At 44.5% G+C, this 23116-nt stretch overlaps 1 protein-coding gene across 3 annotated transcripts in view; it reads right to left on the bottom strand.

Moving 5' to 3' along the window:
* The window catches only part of tenm4 (teneurin transmembrane protein 4), a 934100-nt gene that overhangs the window by 157977 nt on the left and 753007 nt on the right, over positions 1-23116 (bottom strand). For all 3 annotated transcript variants that reach the window (XM_085998898.1, XM_085998899.1, XM_085998901.1), the window contains 2 exons: positions 13509-13655; positions 11986-12202 (listed from right to left, as the gene is read on the bottom strand). In XM_085998898.1, coding sequence (XP_085855024.1) covers positions 11986-12202; positions 13509-13655 — 364 coding nt within the window. The remainder of the gene's footprint in view (positions 1-11985; positions 12203-13508; positions 13656-23116) is intronic.

Genomic DNA, 23116 nt, shown 5'->3' with positions numbered 1-23116 from the left:
AACCACTGTCTGCCCCACCTGTGACAGGGAATGTAGGTCCCGCATTGGACTCATCAGTCACCTGAGAACTCATTTTTAATGTGGAAGCAAGCCATTCTTGGTTCCGAGGGACTGCCTAAGAAAGAAGAGAAAAATCTACCCAACAATGTGGAAAACTGCCCAGATATGTTCTGTCCACAAAAAGCAGGACAAATCAAATCCGACCAGTTAACCCCCATCAGTTTACTCTCAATCATCAGCAAAGTGATGGAAGGTGTTGTCGACAGTGCTATCAAGCGGCACTTACTCACCAATAACCTGCTCACCAATGCTCAGTTTGGGATCTGCCAGAACCATTCGGCTCTAGACCTTATTACAGCCTTGTTCCAAACATGGACAAAAGAGCTGAATTCCAGAGGTGAGGTGAGAGTGACTGCCCTTGACATCAAGGCAGCATTTGACCGAGTGTGGTATCATGGAGCCCTAGTAAAATTGAAATCAATGGGAATCAGGGGGGAAAACTCTTCACTGGCTGGAGTCATACCTAGCACAAAGGAAGATGGTTGTGGTTGTTGGAGGTCAATCATCTCAGCCCCAGGATATCGCTGCAGGAGTTCCTCAGGGCAGTGTCCTAGGCCCAACCATCTTCAGCTGCTTCATCAATGACCTTCCCTCCATCATAAGGTCAGAAGTGGGGATGTTCGCTAATGATTGCACAGTGTTCAGTTCCATTTGCAACTCCTCAGATAATGAAGCAGTCCATGCCCAAATGCAGCAAGACCTGGATGACATTCAGGCTTGGGCTGATAAGTGGCAAGTAACATTCGTGTCACACAAGTGCCAGACAATGACTATCTCCAACAAGCGAGTGTCTAACCACTTCCCCATGACATTCAATGGTACTAGCATCGCTGAATCCCCCACCATCAACATCCTGGGGGACACCATTGACCAGAAACTTAACTGGACCAGCCACATAAATACTGTGGCTACAAGAGCAGGTCAGAGGCTAGGTATTCTGCGGTGAGTGTCTCACCTCCTGACTCCCCAAAGCCTTTCCACCATCTACAAGGCACAAGTCAGAAGTGTGATGGAATACTCTCCACTTGCCTGGATGAGTGCAGCTCCAACAACACTCAGGATGCTGGACACCATCCAGGACAAAGCAGCCCATTTGATTGGCACCCCATCCACCACCTTAAACATTCACTCCCTCTGCCACCGGTGCACTGTGGCTGCAGTGTGTACCATCTACAAGATGCACTGCAGCAACTCGCCAAGGCTTCTTCGACAGCACCTCTCAAACCCACGATCTCTACCAAGTTCCCCTCCAAGTTAGACAACATCTTGACTTGGAAATATATTGCCGTTCCTCCATCGTCGCTGGGTCAAAATCCTGGAACTCACTCCGTAACAGCACTGTGGGAGTACTGTAAGAAATAGCTGTTAGATTCAAAGATAGGTTTTAATTCTTAGAACAGAGACTGACAACATGCAGCCGGGAACAGACAGCAGAAATGTCAGCCAGGTCGAATATCAAGCATCAAAAGACAAATAGACGTGATAAGGGAATCGTAAAATGCAAAACAACACAGGGTGGTGGGATAATAGACAAAAATGGAGCCGAAAAGTCATAAAATGTTCTTAAAGAAACATAACAAAAGATTCCTCAGAAAGATAAGAGGGAGGCCTCGTCAGTCATGCAGAAAGGGACGGCGAGGGGTGCCTTCCCGCTTCACAATTGGACAATAGGATGGGGGAGCAAAGGATTGACACCAGGTGATTACCAACCCACCGAAATACCTATAAATATAGACGACCGAGAGAGGAAACCAGGCAGTCAGGGGCGAAGGCTTCCCCGAGGTGGCTACGGCCTAACACCTTGATCAAGTTTAGCCTCTGAGATGGCTGATGGCCTGACAGCTCAACAGCTCGAGGGATGACCCAATGGATGTGACCGCTGCAGCAGACTGCAGGAATCCACCCAATCCAAGACCACTGTATTGCCTCCCCATCCATCTGGTCGTGGCATTCTGATTCGGGAGTCGTAGATCGCTCTCTACTGTCACGGGTTGTATGTCTATTATACTCAGCTTAAACCATATGTAATATCGGATTATGCTTTAAAACTGTAGCTCTTTAATAAAAGCCTTGCAACTGCTAAAACCCTTTGGGTAATCTGTGTGTGGCCTATGATTCTAATCTTACAGTACCTTCACCACAAGGACTGCAGTGGTTCAAGAAGGTGGCTCACCACCACCTTCTCAAGGGCAATTAGGGATGGGCAATAAATGCTGGCCTTGCCATCGATGCCCACATCCCAGGAATGAATATAAAAAAAGATGTAATGCAGCAACTCACTAAGACTTCTTCGGCAGCACCTCCTAAACCTGTGACTTCCACCATCTAGGTGGAGAAGGGCAGCAGGTGCTTTGGGCACTATCACCTCCGAGCCACGCACCATCCTGATTTGGACATTTATCGCCATTCCTTCATCGTCGCTGGGTCAAAGTCATTGAACTCCCGACCTAACAGCATTGTGAGAGTACCTTCACCACACGGACTGCAGCAGTTCAAGAAGGTGGCTCACCTTCTCAAGGGCAACTAAGGATGGATATAAATGCTGGCCTTGGCAGCGATGCCCATATACTGACAATTAATAAAAAATTAGGAAATGTTTGTCATTAGGTAAATGTGTGATATTTGTTTGGACTGGAATCCCTCTTTCATAAGCACACAATTTGACTCAATAATCCAAGATGACATCTGGACTCAGTACTTCAGCTTTGTGCAAGCAGTTCCTTTAAATTAATAAAGCGAGGTGAAATATTTAAAGGCAGTATTACAATATAGCATTGTTTTCTGATTAATTCTGGGTAGATTTAAATTTGCTGTTATAATCTATATTATAGGTTGTGACTGGAGTAAAAACCAGCGGCACAAACGTGCAGGGCATTGGAAACCCTAACGGGCAGCAGCAAGGAGTTCTTTGTATTGTAAACTACGTAAACTTGAGGTCATCCAAAACTCAGCTGCCCGTGTCCTAACTCGCACCAAGTCCTGTTCACCCATCACCCCTGTGCTCACTGACCTACTTTGGCTCCCCATTAAGCAATGCCTCGATTTCAAAATTCTCATCCTTGTTTTCAAATCCCTCCATGGCCTCGCCCCTCCCTATCTCGGAATCTCCTCCAGCCCCACAACCCCCCCCGCCCCCCGAGTTATCTGCACTCTTCTAGTTTTGCCCTCTTGAGCATCCCTGATTATAATTGCTCAACCATTGGTGGCCGTGCCTTCTGTTGCCTAGGCCCTAAGCTCTGGAATTCCCTGCCTAAACCTCTCTTTCCTCCTTTAAGACGCTCCTTAAAACCTACCTCTTTGACTAAGCTTTTGGTCACCTGCCCTAATTTCTCTTTATGTGGCTCGGTGTCAAATTTTTTGTCTTATAATACTCCTGTGAAGTGCCTTGGGATGTTTTACTACGTTAAATGCACTATATAAATACAAGTTGTTATTGTTGTTGTATCCACAGTTCTGCACATGCTCAGTTATAATTCTCGGCCCATGTGGGGAAGTGTCAAGCAGAGAACAGGAACTTTTTCTTTGTGAAGGAGGAGAAATCACACAGAGATCTGTCCCTAGGTTACATTTGTTTGGTGGCTGATTTGCAAAGCAGCACACCGATGGCAGGGAACAGTCAAATCAGACCCTCTGAGCAATGGTTAGCATGTGGTGTGGAGAGCCCGAGAAAGTGGAAGGAGAAAAAAAATGTTTTAAAAGAGGAATGTGAAGAAATGGTTTTATAGATGAAATAGTATAGCAATTTCAAACAATCATGCATAACTAGTAAGTAGAAAATATTATTTTCTCTGCCAATTACTAATAGAAATGACCTGCAGTAAACATTTCAAAGATTAGTAATGATATCAATTAACCAAACAGATACAGTAAACTGGCCCCAAGATACCAGAAAATGCAAAGTCCCAGTCAACTGCTCCATCTTTTCCATCAAATATTCTAACTGCTGACGGTGAAATAAATCCAAAGCTCTTTAACTGATGCCCAGAGGAACATATATATCACTGTTCTGTTTACTTTGTATGTATTAAACAGTATCTCAGCTTATTTTAAATGACAAGCTGTGATTATCAATTTGCTTTGTGGCTTATCGCTCCTCACATCTTTTCCTCATTATTCACAGTAATTAGAATGACCTTAATATTCATTGTTTAAGCCTTTTTGAACTAAACATTCATTAAAAAAGGCCAGAATTGCTTTTAGCTGTGGTCCAGTCAAAACCCAATGGCCCGGATTTTGCGGTTAGCGGCTAACGAACGGCGCTCGCCGTTCATTGCACTTACAGCTGCCCACAGACATTTAGTGGGCTTTTGTGCAGCAACTTACAGTAATTAGAGTGCCATTTCAGCGTGGCGCCCTCTACAGAGGATCGCTGATGTGTGTGAAGAGGGCAAGAAACAGCGTGTCTCTTCAACCAATCAGATTGAAGAATTCTTATTGAGACATGCAGGGCTTGATTTTCATTGGGCCATTGAGGCAGGATTGGAGGTGTGTGGGGGGTTAAAATAGCGAAATCGGGGGGCACGAACCCATCCCGCCCCCAACCCACCTCCATGCCAGTTTCAAAGGAGGCGGATACCCGACCTGTGCTGGGAGCCGCCTCCCCGAGGCGGGAAGGGGATTAATGCCAATTACCTGCCTGTTAACAGGTAGTTAACAGGCAGTTTTTAGCCTAATCCCTATTTTTATCCCTGAAGTGTGGGATTCCCGACGGCTCCAAACCACGCCAAGTTAGCGAGGCGGACCGTCGGGCTGAAGGGCTTGGAGGGTTCGAGATGTCCGATGTTCAAGTGAGTGATGTGTGCATGAGTGCAGAGGTAAGTGTGTTTGGTGTCTGTAAAGTGTTTAAATAAGTTTTACTTACCTTTACTTACCTTTACAGCCTTCCTTCCTTCAGGTCTCGGGAGTCTCTCATCTCACCGGCACAGAAAGCAGAATGGCCGCGAGCTGTCAAAAGTTGCAGCATTCAGCTTTCTGTTCTGGAGAGATCTCTAAATCAGCCTAAGAGGAAGGAATTAACTTTGAGTACAGATTGTCAGTGTTTGACAGCTTCAAAGAGCTGTCAAACGCTGATATTTCATCTGTCAAAAGCTCTTGACAGATGAAATGGCAATCTGTGACATCACCTGTTGCCGGGTGGCCTTCAATTGGCCTGCTGAGCCCGCTGGGTGGGCTCAACAAAGTCAATCAAGTGAAAATTGAGTGGGTTGGCCACAACTCGATGGAGGCGGGATTGCAACCCCAAAAGTTGTAGTCCCGCCTCCTACATGCCTCCAGTATCAAAATCCAGCCCGCAGAGTTTAAACCAGGAAGTGTAAATTAGAATATTAAATGCAATGTAAAATCATATACAGAAACAAAATAAAGAGATGGAAAGAAAAGTGGGATTAAAAGAGAGCAATAAAAGAGACAAAGTAAAAAAAGAATAATTAAAAAAAGTCTCCAACAATAATTTAAATTTGAAGGACTGAGACTCACACTTGTAACAGTAAATTTTCAGTGCCAGAGAGGTTGTTTGGCAGTAATTTAAACATATCATGCCATTAAAAATTCACTTACACTTGAAGGAACAACCTCTAACATTTTCCTGCAATGTTTAGTGGGTAACTACTGCAACTTCTTCATGTGTTTTAATGCCAAGTCTCTCGACGAGGTACCGGTATAGTGAAGCTCATGGAGGAGCAGGGCAAATCGGACAGCAACTTCCCGATTTCTGCGTATAACTGCATATGTGCGGATGCTGGAAGTTGCTGTCTGATTTACTCCATAATAACGGTGAACGCTGATAGCCTCACCGTTATTCCTATCGCAAAATCTGGGGCATTATCTGTGCAATTAGGCTGTTGCACGGTGCCTGAAAATTGATCATTCTTGTGCCAGCAGCATTCCATGAGACTTGGCTATCAAATTTACCGGAATATAAAATGGGTCTATGAACAAATGACCAAATCGATCAACAGAACTGTAAATAAAATAATGATGGCACCTCTAATGTACTGAGCTTGAGTGGCAGTGAAGACTATCTTAAAACCTGGTCCGTCCATATATGGAAGCAATTTGCCTTTCTCAGCCACTGAGCAGAATGTTCCACCAGCTTTGAAATTACACCATGTGATATTAGCATACTGGTTAATGCCTCTGTTAATATAACAGACAAAGGAATTCATACAAACATGGCAAGTGTTTGCAGACTAATATCATACAGCATACCTTCAAGGCCTATATTTCAATAAAAAGTTCTCACCCCTTAAAAGCTCATCTCTTGCGTGTTGTCTGTTGCAGGGAGCAGGTAAAGAAGAACAAAATAAAAACAAAAGGAAAATACAGTCCTATTATAGCTTTTCGTGTTCCTCTAATTTAGATAGCTGATTAACAATGGTCCGTATTTTCCCATGCCTACGGGTGTGTACGCGCTGTGTAAACACCCGTAGGGACATCGGAAATGCCGGTTTCAGGCATGCGAAGCACATGCGCTGAAAACTGGCATTTCCAATCTGTCAAGAATTCTCTTGACAAATCGGTCGCCTGCCCTGGAGAAGGACCTCTGCGGGTGGATAGTTCCGCCTTCTGCACAACCTCCATCTGCTGAAAACCCTTAGAAATCTTACACCTGGTAAAAGCAGGCATAAGGCCTGTTTTTACGAGCATAAGAGTTGAAAAAAGTAAAAAAAAATGTTTTTCACTCATTTATAATTAAAAAATACTTTTAAAAAAGATAAGTTTTTAACTTTATAAAGCCCCGTAAAAATCTTCAATTACTTTTTTCAAAAAATTAAATTTTTGTTTCAAATGTTTAATTTAATGGCCCAGAAATTCGGGTCTCCACGGGTGAGTACGCACGGGGTACTCACCCGTAAGCCCAATGGAAGTGCCGGTTTCCTGCATGCACTGCGCATGCGCAGGAAACCGGCACTTCCGTTCCCCTGAACGAAGGGGTTCAGAGTTCGAACGCGTGCGTGGGAGAGGCTGCGTGTGCGCATCGAACTTCGTTTTTTTTTGCAGGTTTTCCCGGGAGGGTAAGTCTCCAGAAGTTACACATTTAAAAAGCAGGCGTAAGGCCTGCTTTTTACAAGGTAAGTGGTGAATTAATTAAAATTAAAACATTTTTTCCACAGGTTTATTATTTTTAAATACTTTAAAGTTTATTTTTTAGCCCCGTTAGAAAATAATTTCTTCTTTCAAAAATTTAAATTATTGTTTAAAATAGTTATTTCACGTAATTTATAGTTTATTTAAAAAATGTGATTTAAATAAAATGTATTTGAAGATTTAGTGCTGTTTTGTGGCCGTAGTATTTATACGTTTTGACAGCTCTTCCTGTCAATCTTATGAATGGAGCATTCCCTGCTCCGATTGGCTCCCCATGGCCCACGTGATCCCAGGGGACGCATCGAACTAACTGCGCCCCTGGGATACACAAACACTGCGCGCCGGCAGCTGGACCAGGCCCCGGATCGGAATTCCACGGGGGCCCACAGCTCAACGGCCAGCGCGCAAGGTAAGTGCAGGTCAGGGGCTTACACCCACGGGAAGTCCCCGACCTGAATTTCTGGGCCAATGTAATTTTAACTCATTTTAAAAACGTGATTTTTAAAAGAAATTATTTAATGTTTGTGTCTTTTTGGGTCTATCTGTCAAAAGTATGAAGAGAGATTCCCTTCTCCTATTGGCTGGCCTAGCCCACGTGATCCCAGGGATGCTTGCGAACTGTATCCACTCGCAGGAAGCCTCCTATCGGAAATTATGGGCAATAATTTTAATTCCATTTATCTGGTTCAATCCTAAAATAATGCATTTCTTGCAGTTGGAATCCAGTTTGTATTAAAGGTGACATAATCTTGTATCTAATCCTATAAACTGTTCTGTACTACAGTATGATCATTAAATTTGAAGGCAACCCATTAGCACTCTCTCTCTATGTATGTAGTCTCTATTACAATCCTCTTACCAGCTTCATAGAAGCTTGGTCTACTTCCAACTCGTTTGGTGTTTTCTCATCAAAGCCCGAAACCATCCATGACTTGGTTTCTCTGCTTGGACTTGTGACAAAAATGAAACATTTTTGGCACTGATAGCTTCTGTTTTACTGGTCATAGTACTGGTGACGTTACAAAAAAGCAGGCTCATTTCCAGAAAATAGCCATTAGATTCATTCCATTAGATACTCAACAGCTCAGGACCCAGACAGTTATCTATACAGGCAATGATAGGACATGCAAATGTAATTGGTCATTCTGTGGCTGAGTGCCTGGTACATCGTGTCCCAACTGCTACTGCAAACAGCTGACAATTAGATTGTTACAGCAGCAGTCCAGTGAGACAGATTAGCTTTGGTTTCAGGTTGAGCCATTCTGTTCAAAGATGTGCGGATATTTTAAAGTATATGTTTAATTTGCAGCTGTATTTGTGTGGACAAAGACATTTTGAATCCTATGAATGGATGACTACCCAATGTACTTATAAAGATACCTTTTTTAGTGTCCTTTGATCCGATCTTTCTTCAAAGGATTTTGACTACTCCACCTGAGGTTGGCTTTCTCCTAGTCTGCAGTTAACCTGAAGCTGTCAGAGAGGGACAAGCCAGAGAGTCCATGGCAACAAACCACCATGAGATTAATTAGGCACCATGTTTTGAGGTTGTATATTGAGCAATAGGTGGGATTTTCTTATTTTCTATGTCCCAAGAAGATATAGTTAGGTATATATTTAGTGTACATCTATTGTTTGTTTTTGCGACCATCATTTATCTGTTTAATGTCCAATAAATCTAATTGGTAGTTTTAAAGCCGAGGCCACACTCTCATAGAATGATTATTATTCCAGCTTCTGAAGTCAAGGAAATCATGAGGGCACGCGGTACATCCTGGAATCGAGCGATGAGAGTTCCTTATTCGACCCCTGAGCTCACTACATTTACCTCGATACTGGACAAATAAAAGCATGCAATGTGTCATAAGAGTGAGTGCTCACTTAAGGGAGTGGTCTGTGACGCTGAACCAGTGGAAAGTATCTAATGTAAAATTTCCAGAATGTAACAAGACATAAAGCAATCCTGACAAGCTGCCAAAAGCAACATCGGCAATTCAGAGCATGCTTAATATGGTGGCCCTTGCTACTTCTGGTTGTTGCCATTTCAAATAATACCTACATATTCCACTACTTTGAAAGTTTTATCACGAGAATAAACTCAACTACAATGTATTTTACAGAATTCACTTTATGGTTTACAAAAACCATTCAGATAGATATTCTTTCTTATACAGAAACGACTTGTATCTGGGTGTCACCACATTCCTGCTGTGAACAGACTGTGTATTTGTACTTACAATATGGGAAATGCTTATTTTGAAACACATCCCTCATCATTGTTATCGCCCATATCCCAAACTAAAGAGTTTTCTCAGAGCTCATGAGCTCATCACAACAACACAGGGCTAGTAGCATTTCAAAATGTGAAGCACAGCACATGGCAATGTACCATAAAACAGTACAAATCTCATAATACAAAGGCATAGTATAGTTGCACTTTTTTGAGATGTCGTTATACGACTGTAAACACAAAGGCCTAGAAATTCAGTGGGCTTTGCGCCCAGTTACCGCCCAAATAGGGTTTCTGCGCCAGTGTAAGAGGGTGCGCTGATATTCAGCGCTGCGGTAATGGCGGCGGTAGCCGGTAGCGCTGCGCCGACACCGATGACATCATCGGTGTGCGCAGTGCCCTGGTTCCGCCCCGCTTCCGGCCCAAACCCCATATTCAGTTGCGGCCGCCTCTTCTGCAGCGGCCGCAAACAGCGCTGGAAAAACGGGGCCGTACTGCTGCGCTACTGGGGCGCTTTAAGGTGGAGGTGCGGCCGGCCGCTTTTTCGGCGGCCGCCTGCCCGCACCTCCTTCCCCGGCCTCCTCCACCACCCCCCCCCCGCGGCATTGCCGGCTGCTTTCCACGAGCCCGGCACTTCTCCATGGTGCCGGGCTCATTTGCCGGCACAATCCAGCGGTGATCTCGCTGTTGCAGGCACCTCCCCCTTAAGAGAAGGAGGAGGCCTGCAGTACTGCAGCCTGCCACTCCGCAGCGGGTGGCGCTGCGGCACCTAGCGCGCCGATATTCAGTTTCAGCGCCCCAAGTGGGGGCGCCGAAACCCTTGAATAGCGGCCGCCTTCGAGTTGGGACGCTGAAACTGAATTTCCGGCGGGCGCAAGTGGCTCCGCGTGCAGCGCTAACTTTTGGGCGTTAGCCTGCTGGCGGGCCTTAACTGAATTTCTAGGCCAAAGTTCCTTGTGCAATAGTAATTAAACAATATTGCAAAAAAAATCTGCAGTAAGGAAAGCTCTGGACTACAAACAATAGATAAACAATAATAATCATATTTACAATCCATTTGCCCTGCCTTACAATGAACATAAATATATACCAATAATGCTACTGCATTTATATTGCCCCAATATAGAACCATGCTATGTCCCTCACATATAATTTTACAGAAGAAAATTTGGAACCATATTAACTAGTGAATTCATTTGAGTCTATACATGACAGGTAAAAGGAGGCTCAGTTCCCTGTGTCTCGCTTTGCAATGGGACTTTTGTTTTGAAGCTTTCTTTGTCTTATAAACATATAGGCCCAGAAATTCGGGTCCCAACTCGTGAGTACACACGGGGTACTCACGCGTAGGCCCAACGAAAGTGCCGGTTTCGTGCATGCACTGCGCATGCGCGGGAAACCGGCACTTCCGTTCCCCTGAAAGAAGGGGTTCAGTGGTCGAACGCGTGCACCGGAGAGGCAGCGCGTGCGCATTGAACTTACGTTTTTTTTCCAGGTTTCTCCGGGAGGGTCAGCCTCCAGCAGTTACACTTTTAAAAAGCAGGCACAAGGCCTGCTTTTAACAAGGTAAGTGGTGAATTAATTAAAATTAAAACATTTTTTCCACACGTTTATTATTTTTAAATACTTTGAAAGGTAAGTTTATTTTTAGCCCTGTTAGAAAATGTAATTAATTTTTTCAAAAATTTAAATTATTGTTTAAACGTTATTTCATGTAATTTATAGTTATTTTAAAAATGTGATTTAAAAAAAAATGTATTTGAAGTTTTAGTGAGGTTTTGGGGCTTATAGTATTTATAGGTTTGACAGCTCTTCCTGTCAAACTTATGAATGAAGCATTCCCTGCTACCATTGGCTCTCCATGGCCCACGTGATCCCAGGGGACGATTCGAACTAACTGCGCCCCTGGGATACGCAAGCACTGCGTGCCGGCAGTTGAAGGAGGCCCAGGATCGGAATCCCACGTGGGCCCACAGCTCAACGTCCGGCGCGCTAGGTAAGTGCAGATCGGGGGCTTGCACCCGCGGGAAGCCCCCGATCCGAATTTCTGGGCCATTCTAGCTGATTACTCATGGCATTGCACACACATCATCAAGGTCAAAAGGTACTCAAAAGATGATGTAGGCTTCGAAACCAGGGGCTATTTTGGACCACGGCATGCAGATGTAATTCAGTCCCAATTTTAACATTATATATTATGTTCTTATTTTTCTTTTCCATTAATAATGTCTATGTATACAGTTATAATGGGAACTGGCTAATGTAAACTGGTTATGCTGTAATTGCACCATCCTGGTAGTGGTGACACTGCAGCAACTCCACTGGCAGAGGAGGGCAATTACAGTGTGATATGTTTACATAGGCAGCTTCCCCATTATAAATGTGGACACAGGATTTTATAATAAGAAAAGACTTGCATTTATATCGCGCCTTTCATGACCACCAGACATCCCAAAGTGTTTACAGCCAATGAAGTACTTTTTGAAGTGTAATCACTGTTGTAATGTAGGAAAAGATGACAGAAAGTGTGTGCAGATGTAAGATTCTAATATATTTTAGATTTACACCACAAATGTATTTGTTAAAATGTCTATTCTGAAAGACCTTACCCACTGTTGAAAGGGTTTTCACCAAGGATCACGTGTGTGCTATCCTTGTTGATGAGGAATTTGACTCTGTCATAGAAGGATCGAAGATTCTGTTGTGAAGATGGCATCTGAGTCTGCTGAATAACATCAAGAGGATCCGGTGATCCGAGGCACAGCGGATTATCGTGGCATAAAGGCTGAAGGCAGCAGTCAGGATCCATGCAATCTATTAAGCCATCTGATACAGAAAGAACCAAGATATCTTTAACAAATTAAGTCATATTGAAAAAGATAAATTGACTTGGATTGGTCAATACTGGAAGGCAAACAAATCTCATCTGTCCAACTTGCACACTAACAGAGGACCTGTTTCTCAAAATGAAATGCGGCACATTAAAACGTCCATATCTGTATTATGTTCCACTCTAAATTGTGAGAAGTCTTTATTTTGCACATTCCCACAAAGGCCCCATCACCAGGTAGCACATGTGCAAAGAATAAACTTTCAGGACGCAGCATTTGGGCTTGTTGGCAACAAGGGAAGTATTAAAAAGTGATGGGTGATGGAAACACCAAGTTCAGACAGGTCAGACAATGTACATCCATGCTGATGGGAATACAAAGTGAAGATGCTCTAGGTGTTTCATGCTGTTGCAAAATACAAGAACGTGGAGGAACTGGAAGAGGAAGGAGGGAGGAGCAGACAGCGTAAGGCATATGCAGGAACTAAAGTCCACAAATTTTAAGCTACTGAAAAGGAGAAAGAAGGCAGCTAAATTTATGTAGGGACACCAGTATTATACACGTAAGAAAATTGGAATAGTTATTGCAGGGGTTGGCTAGAAGGTAGCTGGTCTGGTGACAGGGCCTTGGAATAAGGCTGAAGAGCAGCTCCCACCAATCATGGCTAATGAGGGTCAGTGTACTAACAGCTCATGCCAGTTAGTGCTCGCACATTAGATTTTCTGCTGTTAAGATCAACTTTTTGAAGTGATGTTTAACTGTCCTCAAAGAATTTATTTTCTGCTCTATATAGGAAGGACAGAAACCCCATTGCATGTTTTATATAAAGCTCTGACTGAGAGGCATGGTTGACAAGCTATCAAAAATCCTAGAGCTAAGATCTGTCCAATGACAACAGCTCAGCTGTTTTATGTAGGCGTTTCTCAAAGTCACAAAGCTTACGAAATGCACCTCGGGTGAAAATTCATAAAAACTGCTGCTAGCATACATAACAAAATGTTATATATCCCCAAATAAAGAGACTCCAATATGGACCATGCTGTGCATTGCACTGCCAACAAAAGAGACAACGATGAACTTATGCAGAATTTCCAAAGAGTGAAGGGGTTTCATATATTGGCCAACTGAGGCCTGGTTAAAGTTTGCATTCACATAAATATTCATGATTGGCAATTATTGCAATCATAATAATTTAAACATGAACAATTGTTGATCTATTCTTATAAACCTGAAAACTTTTATGATCTCTGTGCTTTTAATAATACTGCTGCAGATTTAAAAATGTGCGAACAGCTTCTTACCGCCATCGTTATCTTTTCCATCTCCACAAGCAGTTTCCATGGAGGTGTCACATCCAGCACCCCTCCAGCCCAGCTGACACACGCAATGCCAACCATTCTGATCCAGTGTGCATCGTCCATTTCCATTACACAAACCTGGGCAACCCTCTGTCAATATAAACAAGTTTCACAATTGATATTTTTGTTTTTAGCTTTTCAATAGTCACAGTTCAGTATGAGAAATATTGGGATAGATCTTGACTTTGTGCAATTCTGTAAAACGGGTGATAGTGAGTTGGTCGACCTTTTTCTATCTCTCCCAATTCCATTGAAGTCAATGGAAAAAAAATCAGGAGAGATGGAAAAAGTCAAGATCTTGTTCCTCATTCAGTTTTCTACATAAATACCAAAACCACAATCCAAAAATGCAGTTGCTCTCTGTAAAACTCTTCAGAAATAAAGCTGTCTTTGTACACCATTGCAAAACAATGTAACAGTGTTGGAGGTTTAATAATTTGCACCAAGGAGCAGTGGACTGGATTTTCCACTCAGTGGGTGAGGGGGATGTTCTGCAAGCAAAAAATGTATCTCCTCACAGTAAGCTTAAATGTCCCCACCAAATTTAAATCCATAAATGTCTGACCAGCAGATTTTTCTCATTGCAACTTGAGAATTTTTTCAGACACTGGCAGACTGCTGTGGCTGCATGGGCTCCCCAGTGGTAACAACCCCCAGGTTTCTCTGTTCATCCAGACACTTCAAAGTTTTTCCATTGAATGTATACTTCTATCACTTGTTTTTCCTTTAAAAGTGCATTAGCTCACACTTATCCACATTAAATTACAACTGCCACCTGTCTATCTATTCCACCAACCCATTGCATTTTCCTGAAGTCTTTTATAGTTCTCCCCACTGTTTGGTAAATCGCATACTTTTGTGTCGACAACAAATTTTGAAATTGGCTTCTTTTGCATCCCCCATTCCCTTTGCCCCACCGTCCCTCTCTACCTCCAACTCTCTCGCCTCCTTTAAGACCCTTCTTAAAATCTACCTCTTTGACCAAGCTTTTAGTAACCCCTCCTAATATCTTCTTCTTTGGTTCGGGGTCAATTTTTGTCTAATTTAGTTTCTGTCAAGCGGCTTGGTACATTGTTCTATGTCATAGGTGCTATATAAATGTAAGTTGCCGTTAATTTGCTCCCTATGCCCAAGTCGGACAACAAAAGTGGACCCAGCACTAACCTCTCGGTTAATAACTTTGAATGAGACTGCTTGTCCGACATACAGTTCTGGATGAGCAGAAATTTTCTCCAATTAAATATTGGGAAAACCAAAGCCATTATTTTCGGTCCCCGCCACAAACTCTGTTCCCTAGCCACTGACTCCATTCCTCTCCCTAACATCTGTCTGAGGCTGAACCTCACGGTTTGCAACCTTGGTGTCATATTTGACCCTGAAATGAGCTTCCGACCACATAGAGTCATAAATCATAGTCATAGAGTCATAACGGCAGAGAAGGAGGCCATGCGGCCCATCGAGTCATATCTGCAGCATAACAAAGTGCCTATTTCCACCTCCGGAACATTGCCCGTCTCCGCCCTTGCCTCAGCTCATCCGCTGCTGAAACCCTCATCCATGCCTTTGTTACCTCTAGACTTGACTATTCCAACACACTCCTGGCAGGCCTCCCACATTCTACCCTACGTAAACTTGGCTGCCAGTGTCCTAGCTCGCACCAAGACCCATTTGCCCATCACCCCTGTACTCAATGACCTACATTGGCTCCCAGTTAAGCAGCACCTTGATTTCAAAATTCTCATCCTTGTTTTCAAATCCCTCCATGGCCTCACCCCTTCCTATCTCTGTAATCTCCTTCAGCCCCACAACCCCCCGAGATATCTGCGCTCCTCTAATTTTGCCCTCTTGAGCATCCCTGAGTATAATCGCTCAACCATTGGTGGCCGTGCCTTCTGTTGCCTAAGCCCTAACCTCTAGAATTCCCTGCCTAAACCTCTCTGCCTCACTACCTCTCTTTCCTCCTTTAAGATGCTCCTTAAAACCTACCTCTTTGATCAAGCTTTTGGTCACCTGCCCTAATTTCTCCTTATGTGGCTATGTGTCAAATTTTTTGTCTTATAATACTCCTGTGCAGCACCTTGGGATGTTTTACTACATTAAAGGTGCTATATAAATACAAGTTGTTGTTGAATCTTACTCCGATATGAGCAACACCCATTAACCCTAAGTCTTTGGGCTAGAAATTTGTTATAGCCAAGGAATGGGCAGTGTTTAGACTAAAAATGGTGAATTAGTGCCAAGTGAAAATCATCTGGACTGCATGCAAAATTCGTCCTCACTTCTCATTAAAATGATTGGAGCCATAAATTTAGTCTAAAAACCCAAGCTCATTGGCATTACACTGAAAAGTTGGACCAATATCGGGTGTAGTCTAAACACAAGTAATGATTGCCACAGGCTTTTTTCACTGCTTAAAGGGGAAGTCCATTGATGCTGCAGCACCTCATTCACAACATTGATGGGTGTACAGTTGCCTCAACAACCATAAGAAGAAGAACAAAGAGAAGGAGCACTTATTTACAAATCCTGATGGCAGATTGCTGCCCCAGGGAGAGAGCCTGGGGGTTTTCCAAGGAAGATTTGGAGGCATTGGTTTTAGCGGTGGAGAGAAGGCGGGTGGTCCTGTACCAACTGGCAGGAGGCCCTCACCACATGTCTGCCGGACTATGTGGAGGGAGGTGGCACACCAGATCACGGGCAGCACGGTGGTCCCCAGGACCCACACACAGAGCAGGAGGAAGTTTAGCGAGCTCACACGGGTGGTCAGGGTGACTGACGACTTCAACAAATGTTACATACCACCATCTGTACCACAAGCTTCACACACTGCGCAATGCACCACACCCCCAGCACTCACCCACCAACAATCTCAACATAGCAAACTCACACCCACATCTCACACCTTGCACACAATGACAGCTATTCAACTATGGCAGGCACAAGTGTCATTAGTTATTAGAATGCATGTGATATGTGTCATATATTTATGCATACATTTATTAATAGAGTTTGGAATATTGTGTGGTCTCTCTCATTTCACCTTTGTGCCCAGGAGGGTGCTGTGATAGGGCATGACACAGGGATGGTATGATGGGGATGTGGTGAGCAACAGGGATCTGGGGTTTCATTCATTCAAATCAGAGTCTGATGAGCCGGTCACTGACCACCCATCCAGAAGCCCGATTGTCCAGCTGCCTCCTCACTCCCTCCTGTTCCTCGTCTTCTTCCTCCTCCCTCTGTGCACATGTTCCCATCTTCCTCGTTGCCTCCGCTCTCTCCACCGTAGATCCTGGAGGGTGAGGTGGACTGCCAGTACAGCCCCCATGACTTTTAGCAGGTGTTGTAGGTTGAATCTTCCCAGAATAAATTTTGCACTTTTCTACTTGCCACAACACTCCTGATACCAAAGAACCTTCAAATCACTAAATAAAACTGTTGTAGTATCAGGAACTAACACTGAAACTTCACTAACCTGTCAGGTGCGAGTGATTGGGGCTGATCCCTTTAAATAATGTCACTGGAGCCGGCTTGCTGGTGCTGCACGCCAGCTCTCCCTGTCATTGTTAACTCCAGGCGGTGAGGTAAGTGGCGAGAAGCAATTTAGCAGGTTAGGCATTCAGTGAGTGTTACACATTCACTGATGTCACGATATCCATGGTGTAGAAGTCCCAGGCGATCGTTGGTACCGGCAGCGCTATGGGGGGTCCCGATTTGGCATACGCCGCTGGCCAGCTATTGGCCAGACTTTTCACATCTCACATTAGGTTAGCTCCCTGCACCAGGCCAAAGACATATAGGCAGCTATGAAAAATTATTCCAAAAAAAAATGACCTGACAAATTTGTATTGTTGATCAGATTTGTGCCAGCAATTAGGCAGCCAAGCCTAAACTTAAACTGGACTACAAAAATCAGCCCAGTGCTTTTTCCAGAACATTTCAGCATTTCAGGATTTGTTTTTGCAAGAAAAACAAAGAAATTGTGTTCTTATTGTTGAATTAGAATGATGGAGTTATAAAGTATCACAACTCATTTTTTTTATTCGTTCACGGGATGTGGGTGTCGCGGGATGGTGGTGAGCTGCCTTCTTGAACCGTTGCAGTCCTTGTGGTGAAGGTACTCCCACAGTGCTGACTATTTTGTAGTGGTTTGGTACCAATGAGTGGCTTGCTAGGCCATTTCAGAGGGCAGTTAAGAGTCAACCACATTGCTGTGGGTCTGGAGTCACATATAGGCCAGACCATATAGGGTAAGGATGGCAGGCTTCCTTCCCAGTTGGGTTTTTACGACAATCCGGTAGTTTCATGGTCACCATTACTGATACTAGCTTTTTTATTCCAGATTTTTATTTAATTAGTTGAATTTAAATTCCCCAGCTGCCGTGGTGGAATTTGAACTCATGTCTCCGAATTATTAGTCCAGGCCCCTGGATTACTGAATAACAACAGAAATTGCTGGAAAAACTCAGCAGGTCAGGCAACATCCGTGGAGAGAAATTTGAGTTGAGGTTTCGGGTCGAAACCCTTCTTCAAAACTGGAAAGAAGTAAATCGAAGGCAGGGCTGCGATCGAACAAAAGAAGTAAAAGAGACAATAAAAGGTATTCGAAACCAGACGAGATGGTAATAGGCCAGTGGAGACAAAAGACAGCTGAGATTAGGTGTGAAGTGTGCTGGCAGGATAGGAGACAGCTGCCATGTGGGAGAGAGAAACAAAAGGAAAGGGGGGGGGTGGGGGGAAAGGAAGACCCAAAAGAAAGGGGTGGAAAAAATTATAAGTAAAAAAGTAATAGGGGCCGAGGTTATGATCTGAAATTGTTGAACTAGATATTTAGTCCGGAATGCTGCAAAGTGCCTAATCGGAAGATGAGGTGCTGTTCCTCGAGTTTAATTTGAGCTTCCGTGGAACAATACAAGAGGCCAAGGACGGTGAGGTCCGAGTGGGAATGGAGCGGTGAATTAAAATGACAGGCGACCGGAAGCTCGGGGTCACCCTTACGGACTGAACGGAGGTGTTCCGCAAAGCGGTCACCCAATCTGCGTTTGGTCTCCCCAATGTAGAGGAGACCGCATCGTGAGCAGCGAATACAGTATACTAGATTGCAAGAAGTACAAGTAAATCGCTGTTTCACCTGGAAGGGGTGTTTGGGGCCCTGGACAGTGGGAAGGGGGGAGGTATAGGGGCAGGTGTTACATCTCCTGCGCTTGCACGGGAAGGTGCCAGGCGAAGGGGAAGGGCTGTTTGGGGTGATAGAGGAGTGGATGAGGGTGTCTCTGGAAGGAGCCTGAGGCAAAGAAGTTGAGTGCAGTGGTGACTTTGACAGCCACTGGTAAGGGGTGTCCACCCGTTCCTCTGGGCACCAGGTCTTGCTGCAGCAGTCTGCAGATCTCTTGGACAACCTCTCGTGAAAGTCTCAGCCTCCTTTGGCACTGCTGCTCACTCATGTTGAGGTAGCTCATCCTCTGTCTGTAAACCCTCTGTCGGGGGTATCTGTTGCGACGAGGTGCCTTGATGCACTGGCGCCTTCTGCCCTGTGCAGCATCAGGTGGCTGAGCAGGAGGTTGGGGCTCCTGCTGCTGCTGAGCTGCCTGAGCAGGAGGTTGGGGCTCCTGCTGCTGCTGAGCTGCCTGAGCAGGAGGTTGGGGCTCCTGCTGGTGTTGCTCCTGAGCTGCCTGGTTCTGCTGCTGCCGTGGATGCTCCTCATCCAAATCTGAGGTCCATGGTGAAAGAAAACGAATGGTTCCCATGCTGCTTGCAGATGCCTCCGTTGGGGAAGCGCTCATTGCAAGCGGGGAGAGGGTCTTCCAAGGAGGTCCCATGGTTGATAGATTTAAGCTGCAGCACCTCCGACTTCGGAAGGCGTTCTAAAAGTGCTCAAAGACCTTTTAAAGCAAAGTTCTGGCACCTGCAATTAATCCCTGATGAAATAAATGATGTCTTGTTGGACCTGCAGCTGTGAGGAGACCACCCACGAGTCAACCCACCAGGTTTAGCTGGCATGGTTTAGGAGGGTCGTGGAACATGCCGAAAAGGTCAAAAAATCATGAGGGCCTCTCAAAATAGGCTTAGAGAGGCCCTTAATGAGCATTTAATCCTCTTAACAAGCGCTCTGGCCAGCTGGAGGCGGGACCGTGTCCCGCCTTGCAAACCCAGCACCGGCAAAATCCCGCGGAGGCAGGTTGGAGGCGGATTCCGAACCCACTCTCATTGTTTCTGATTTTCCCGCCTTCCCCACCTCCAAACCTGCCTCCTCGGACGTCAGAAAATCGCCCCCTAATTCTAGAGAACACAGTATGGTAAATTAATTTTAAGTGTTCTAAATTATGTCTGGGGCAGAAAGCTTATGATGGATGACTGTTTTGTTGCTGCTATTATAAACAAACTAATTGCTCAGCCTGTTGTAGAATATTTACGGTATGAGTGTTGGGATACTGGAGGGGGAAGGGAAGGGGAACAAAACACTTTTAAAATAACATTCATCCAAAGCTACATCATGTTCAGGTAAGGCAATATAGAGGTAACCTTGCGATAATAATTTGGCAAAATCATCACGTAAGAAAGACTAATTAATGGGTACTTTACAAACATCAACAGCATTTTCCAAACTTATATTTATTATGTCCGTGTGTAATTGAGACACGGACTGCAGGAGTTGGTTATAACAGGTCTTTACTGAGTGGAGACAACCTGGAACTACTATGCAAAAGTTACTACACAGGATTATATACAGGGGTGGTCACTACTGGTACTGCAGTATACAGGGGCTGCAGAATATAGTTCCTTCTGCAAAGTACATACACTACAATATTCTAAGGAATATACAAGATCTCTAGATTGGACTTATCTATATCTATACTTACATGTGCAGAATAAATTGCCATTTGTACTTTAAGATAATACAAATGTGCTGCAATCCCAGATAATGAATATTTTATATTAAGATATTATAAACTCTAATGTGTGGAGCTCTTGAGAAAATCAAGCTGAAAGCAATGTTATACAGAATTTCAGAGTGTGAAGTCAAGCTCGCAAAGTTCAGTCTAACTAAAGAAAGGGTTAAAGGTTCTATCCTATGAGCTTTAAATCATTAACAGTAGAATTAATGAGCTGTGTACAGCTTAGAATACAAACCAGTGAAACAGTCAAGGAGTAGAGGACAAACGTCAGAGTATCAGTGCAAATAAGGGCAGCTTCTGCTCATGTAATTACAGAGGAATCAGCTGCGTGTCAATCACTTTAAAGAATTCTTAACAGAATAAGACTGATCAACACTGTTCCGCAGGGAGCTTCCTAATAGCCCGTATTTTCCAATGCCTACGGGTGTGTACGCACTGTGTACACACCCGTAGGGACATCGGATATGCCGGTTTCAGGCATGCGCTGAAAACCGGCATTTCTGATCTGTCAAGAATCCTCTTGACAGATCCTCCGCCTGCCCTGGAGAAGGGCCTGTGTGGGAGGAGAGTTCTGCTTTCTGCACAACTCCGCCCGCTGAAAACCTTGAAAAATCTTTACGCCTGGTAAAAGTGTAAGGCCTGCTTTTACCAGCATAAGAGTTTAAAAAAGTAAAAAAAAAAAATTTTTTCCCACTCATTTATAATTTGAAAATACTTTTAAGCCCCGTAAAAAACTTTAATTATTTTTTTCAAAAAATTTTATGTTTAAAATATTTAATTTAATGTAATTTTAACTCATTTTAAAAACTTGATTTAAAAAAAATTATTTAATGTTTCGATGTCTTTTTTCAGTGATCCCCATTCATACTTTTGGCAGGTCTATCTGTCTGAAGGGCCCTTCTCCCATTGGCTTGCCTGGCCCACGTGATCCCTGGACGCTTGTGAACCGCCTGCGCCCCTGGGATACGTGGGCCCTGCGCATTTCATTGTGGAGAGGCCCAGGATCGGAAATGGCCGGACCTCGGGAGCCCTCAGGTAAGGGCTTAAATTTTTTCCCCGATAGGAGATATCCGCACGCAGGAAGCCTCCTATCGGAAATTACGGGCCAATGACTCAGTTGGTAAAGTGTGTAACAGTCTAGAAGGCCCTGTTATGATTCCTGAGCCGTGATTTCCCCTACCTCGGCGGGTTGGTGGTGGGTCCTGACCCCGCTGCTAGCTCCAGACCGCTCTGCAAAATGATTTTACGTTAATTGGGCTTGTTAAGCCCGCCCAGCGAGTTTCTGACATCATTTGATGACACGTCATCAGTCAGTTTCCTTAAAGGGACCATGCGCAAATTTAGTTTGACAGTTGTGCTGTCAGTGTTCTACAGCATTGAGGTGCTTCAAACACTGACAAGCACTGCACAGAGGTACTCGGCTGCACCCAGGTTCTCCCATGACTCCCTCCATATGCTTATGGAGAGAGTCACAGCACGCAGGGAGGTTCGCTTCCATTCCAATGGGCGGAAGAGACCTCTCCAAGAGACCAACGCAGCCTGGTTGCACATTGCACGGGAGGACACAAGCAGGGATGTCGTCAGGTTGACCTGGCTGCAGTGGTGCAAACCTTTCAATGATCTCAGTAGATCACGAAATGTTACTGCAAAGCCACACTCAACTGCATCCTGCTGTGCCACTCATCACATCCCCATCACTCTGCCTTCCCTACCCTACTTCTGCACATCCTTACTCACACCAACTTACCTTGCACCTCCACCCATCCCTCTCCAATTAGATTATCACTTCCCCATTTCACTAGCTACCCCTCACTCTCACCCTCATCCTACTGCAAGGATACCAACTAACAACACACAAGGGTAGGCACTTAGGTGGTTTAGCCAATGTTCATGTAAAGTTTCTGTTAATGTGATGTCACACATTTAAACCTTTATTTTCAACACTGCATTCTTGGACAGATCTGTGTGCACCTTTGGAAGTGGCTTAGTGAGTTGCAATGAATGGTGAGACATAACGGTACCCCCCGCAATGGTGACGAGTGTGAAAGGAATGGCTTGGGCATTGTAGGGATGCTTTATGGTGTTGGTGTGGGGTGGTGCCAATCTGGCGCATCATGTGACAGGGTGTACAATGGCAATTGAAGTAAATCTGGCCATGGTGGGGCCATCCCCGGCCAGCAATGTGGCCTCCCTGTGTCCTGTGCAGCATCAGTTGATTGCGGAGAAGGTTGGTGTTTTTGTTGGTGCTGCTGGTGTTGGGGCTGATCGTGGTGGGATTCTGAGGAGCAAGGTGAGAGAGGTTCAAGGGCACTGATGCTGATGTAATAGATGGCAGGTGAAGTAGAGATGACAGAAGCGATCTGTCAATAGTGAGAGAGGTTGTTCCAATGAGGTGACACTGGATAGAGAGTTTGCTCCAAACACTTGCAGCCTGCATAAAGCTCAATCTGTCTTCCAAATGCAGCAAGCAACAGCTTCTGAGCTTGAAAAATGAACAGCTGTGAGATGGGAGCTTTTATACCACATTTGCAGTTGTCAAGTGATCAGATATTTCCATGGTCATACAACTCCCGACCTCCTTACCTGACGTGATCCCTGAGCAGCGTGGACCCCGAGGGCGACCTCGTAAAATGGTAAGGTGAGCTCAAAATACTTTTT

The sequence above is a fragment of the Somniosus microcephalus genome, chromosome 10 (assembly GCF_052327205.1).
Source record: "Somniosus microcephalus isolate GS21.2 chromosome 10, FLI_Smic_1.0, whole genome shotgun sequence".
NCBI classification, from domain to species: domain Eukaryota; kingdom Metazoa; phylum Chordata; class Chondrichthyes; order Squaliformes; family Somniosidae; genus Somniosus; species Somniosus microcephalus.
The sequence above is the reverse complement of the archived record's forward strand: the minus strand, read 5'-3'. Positions and strand labels throughout refer to the sequence as shown.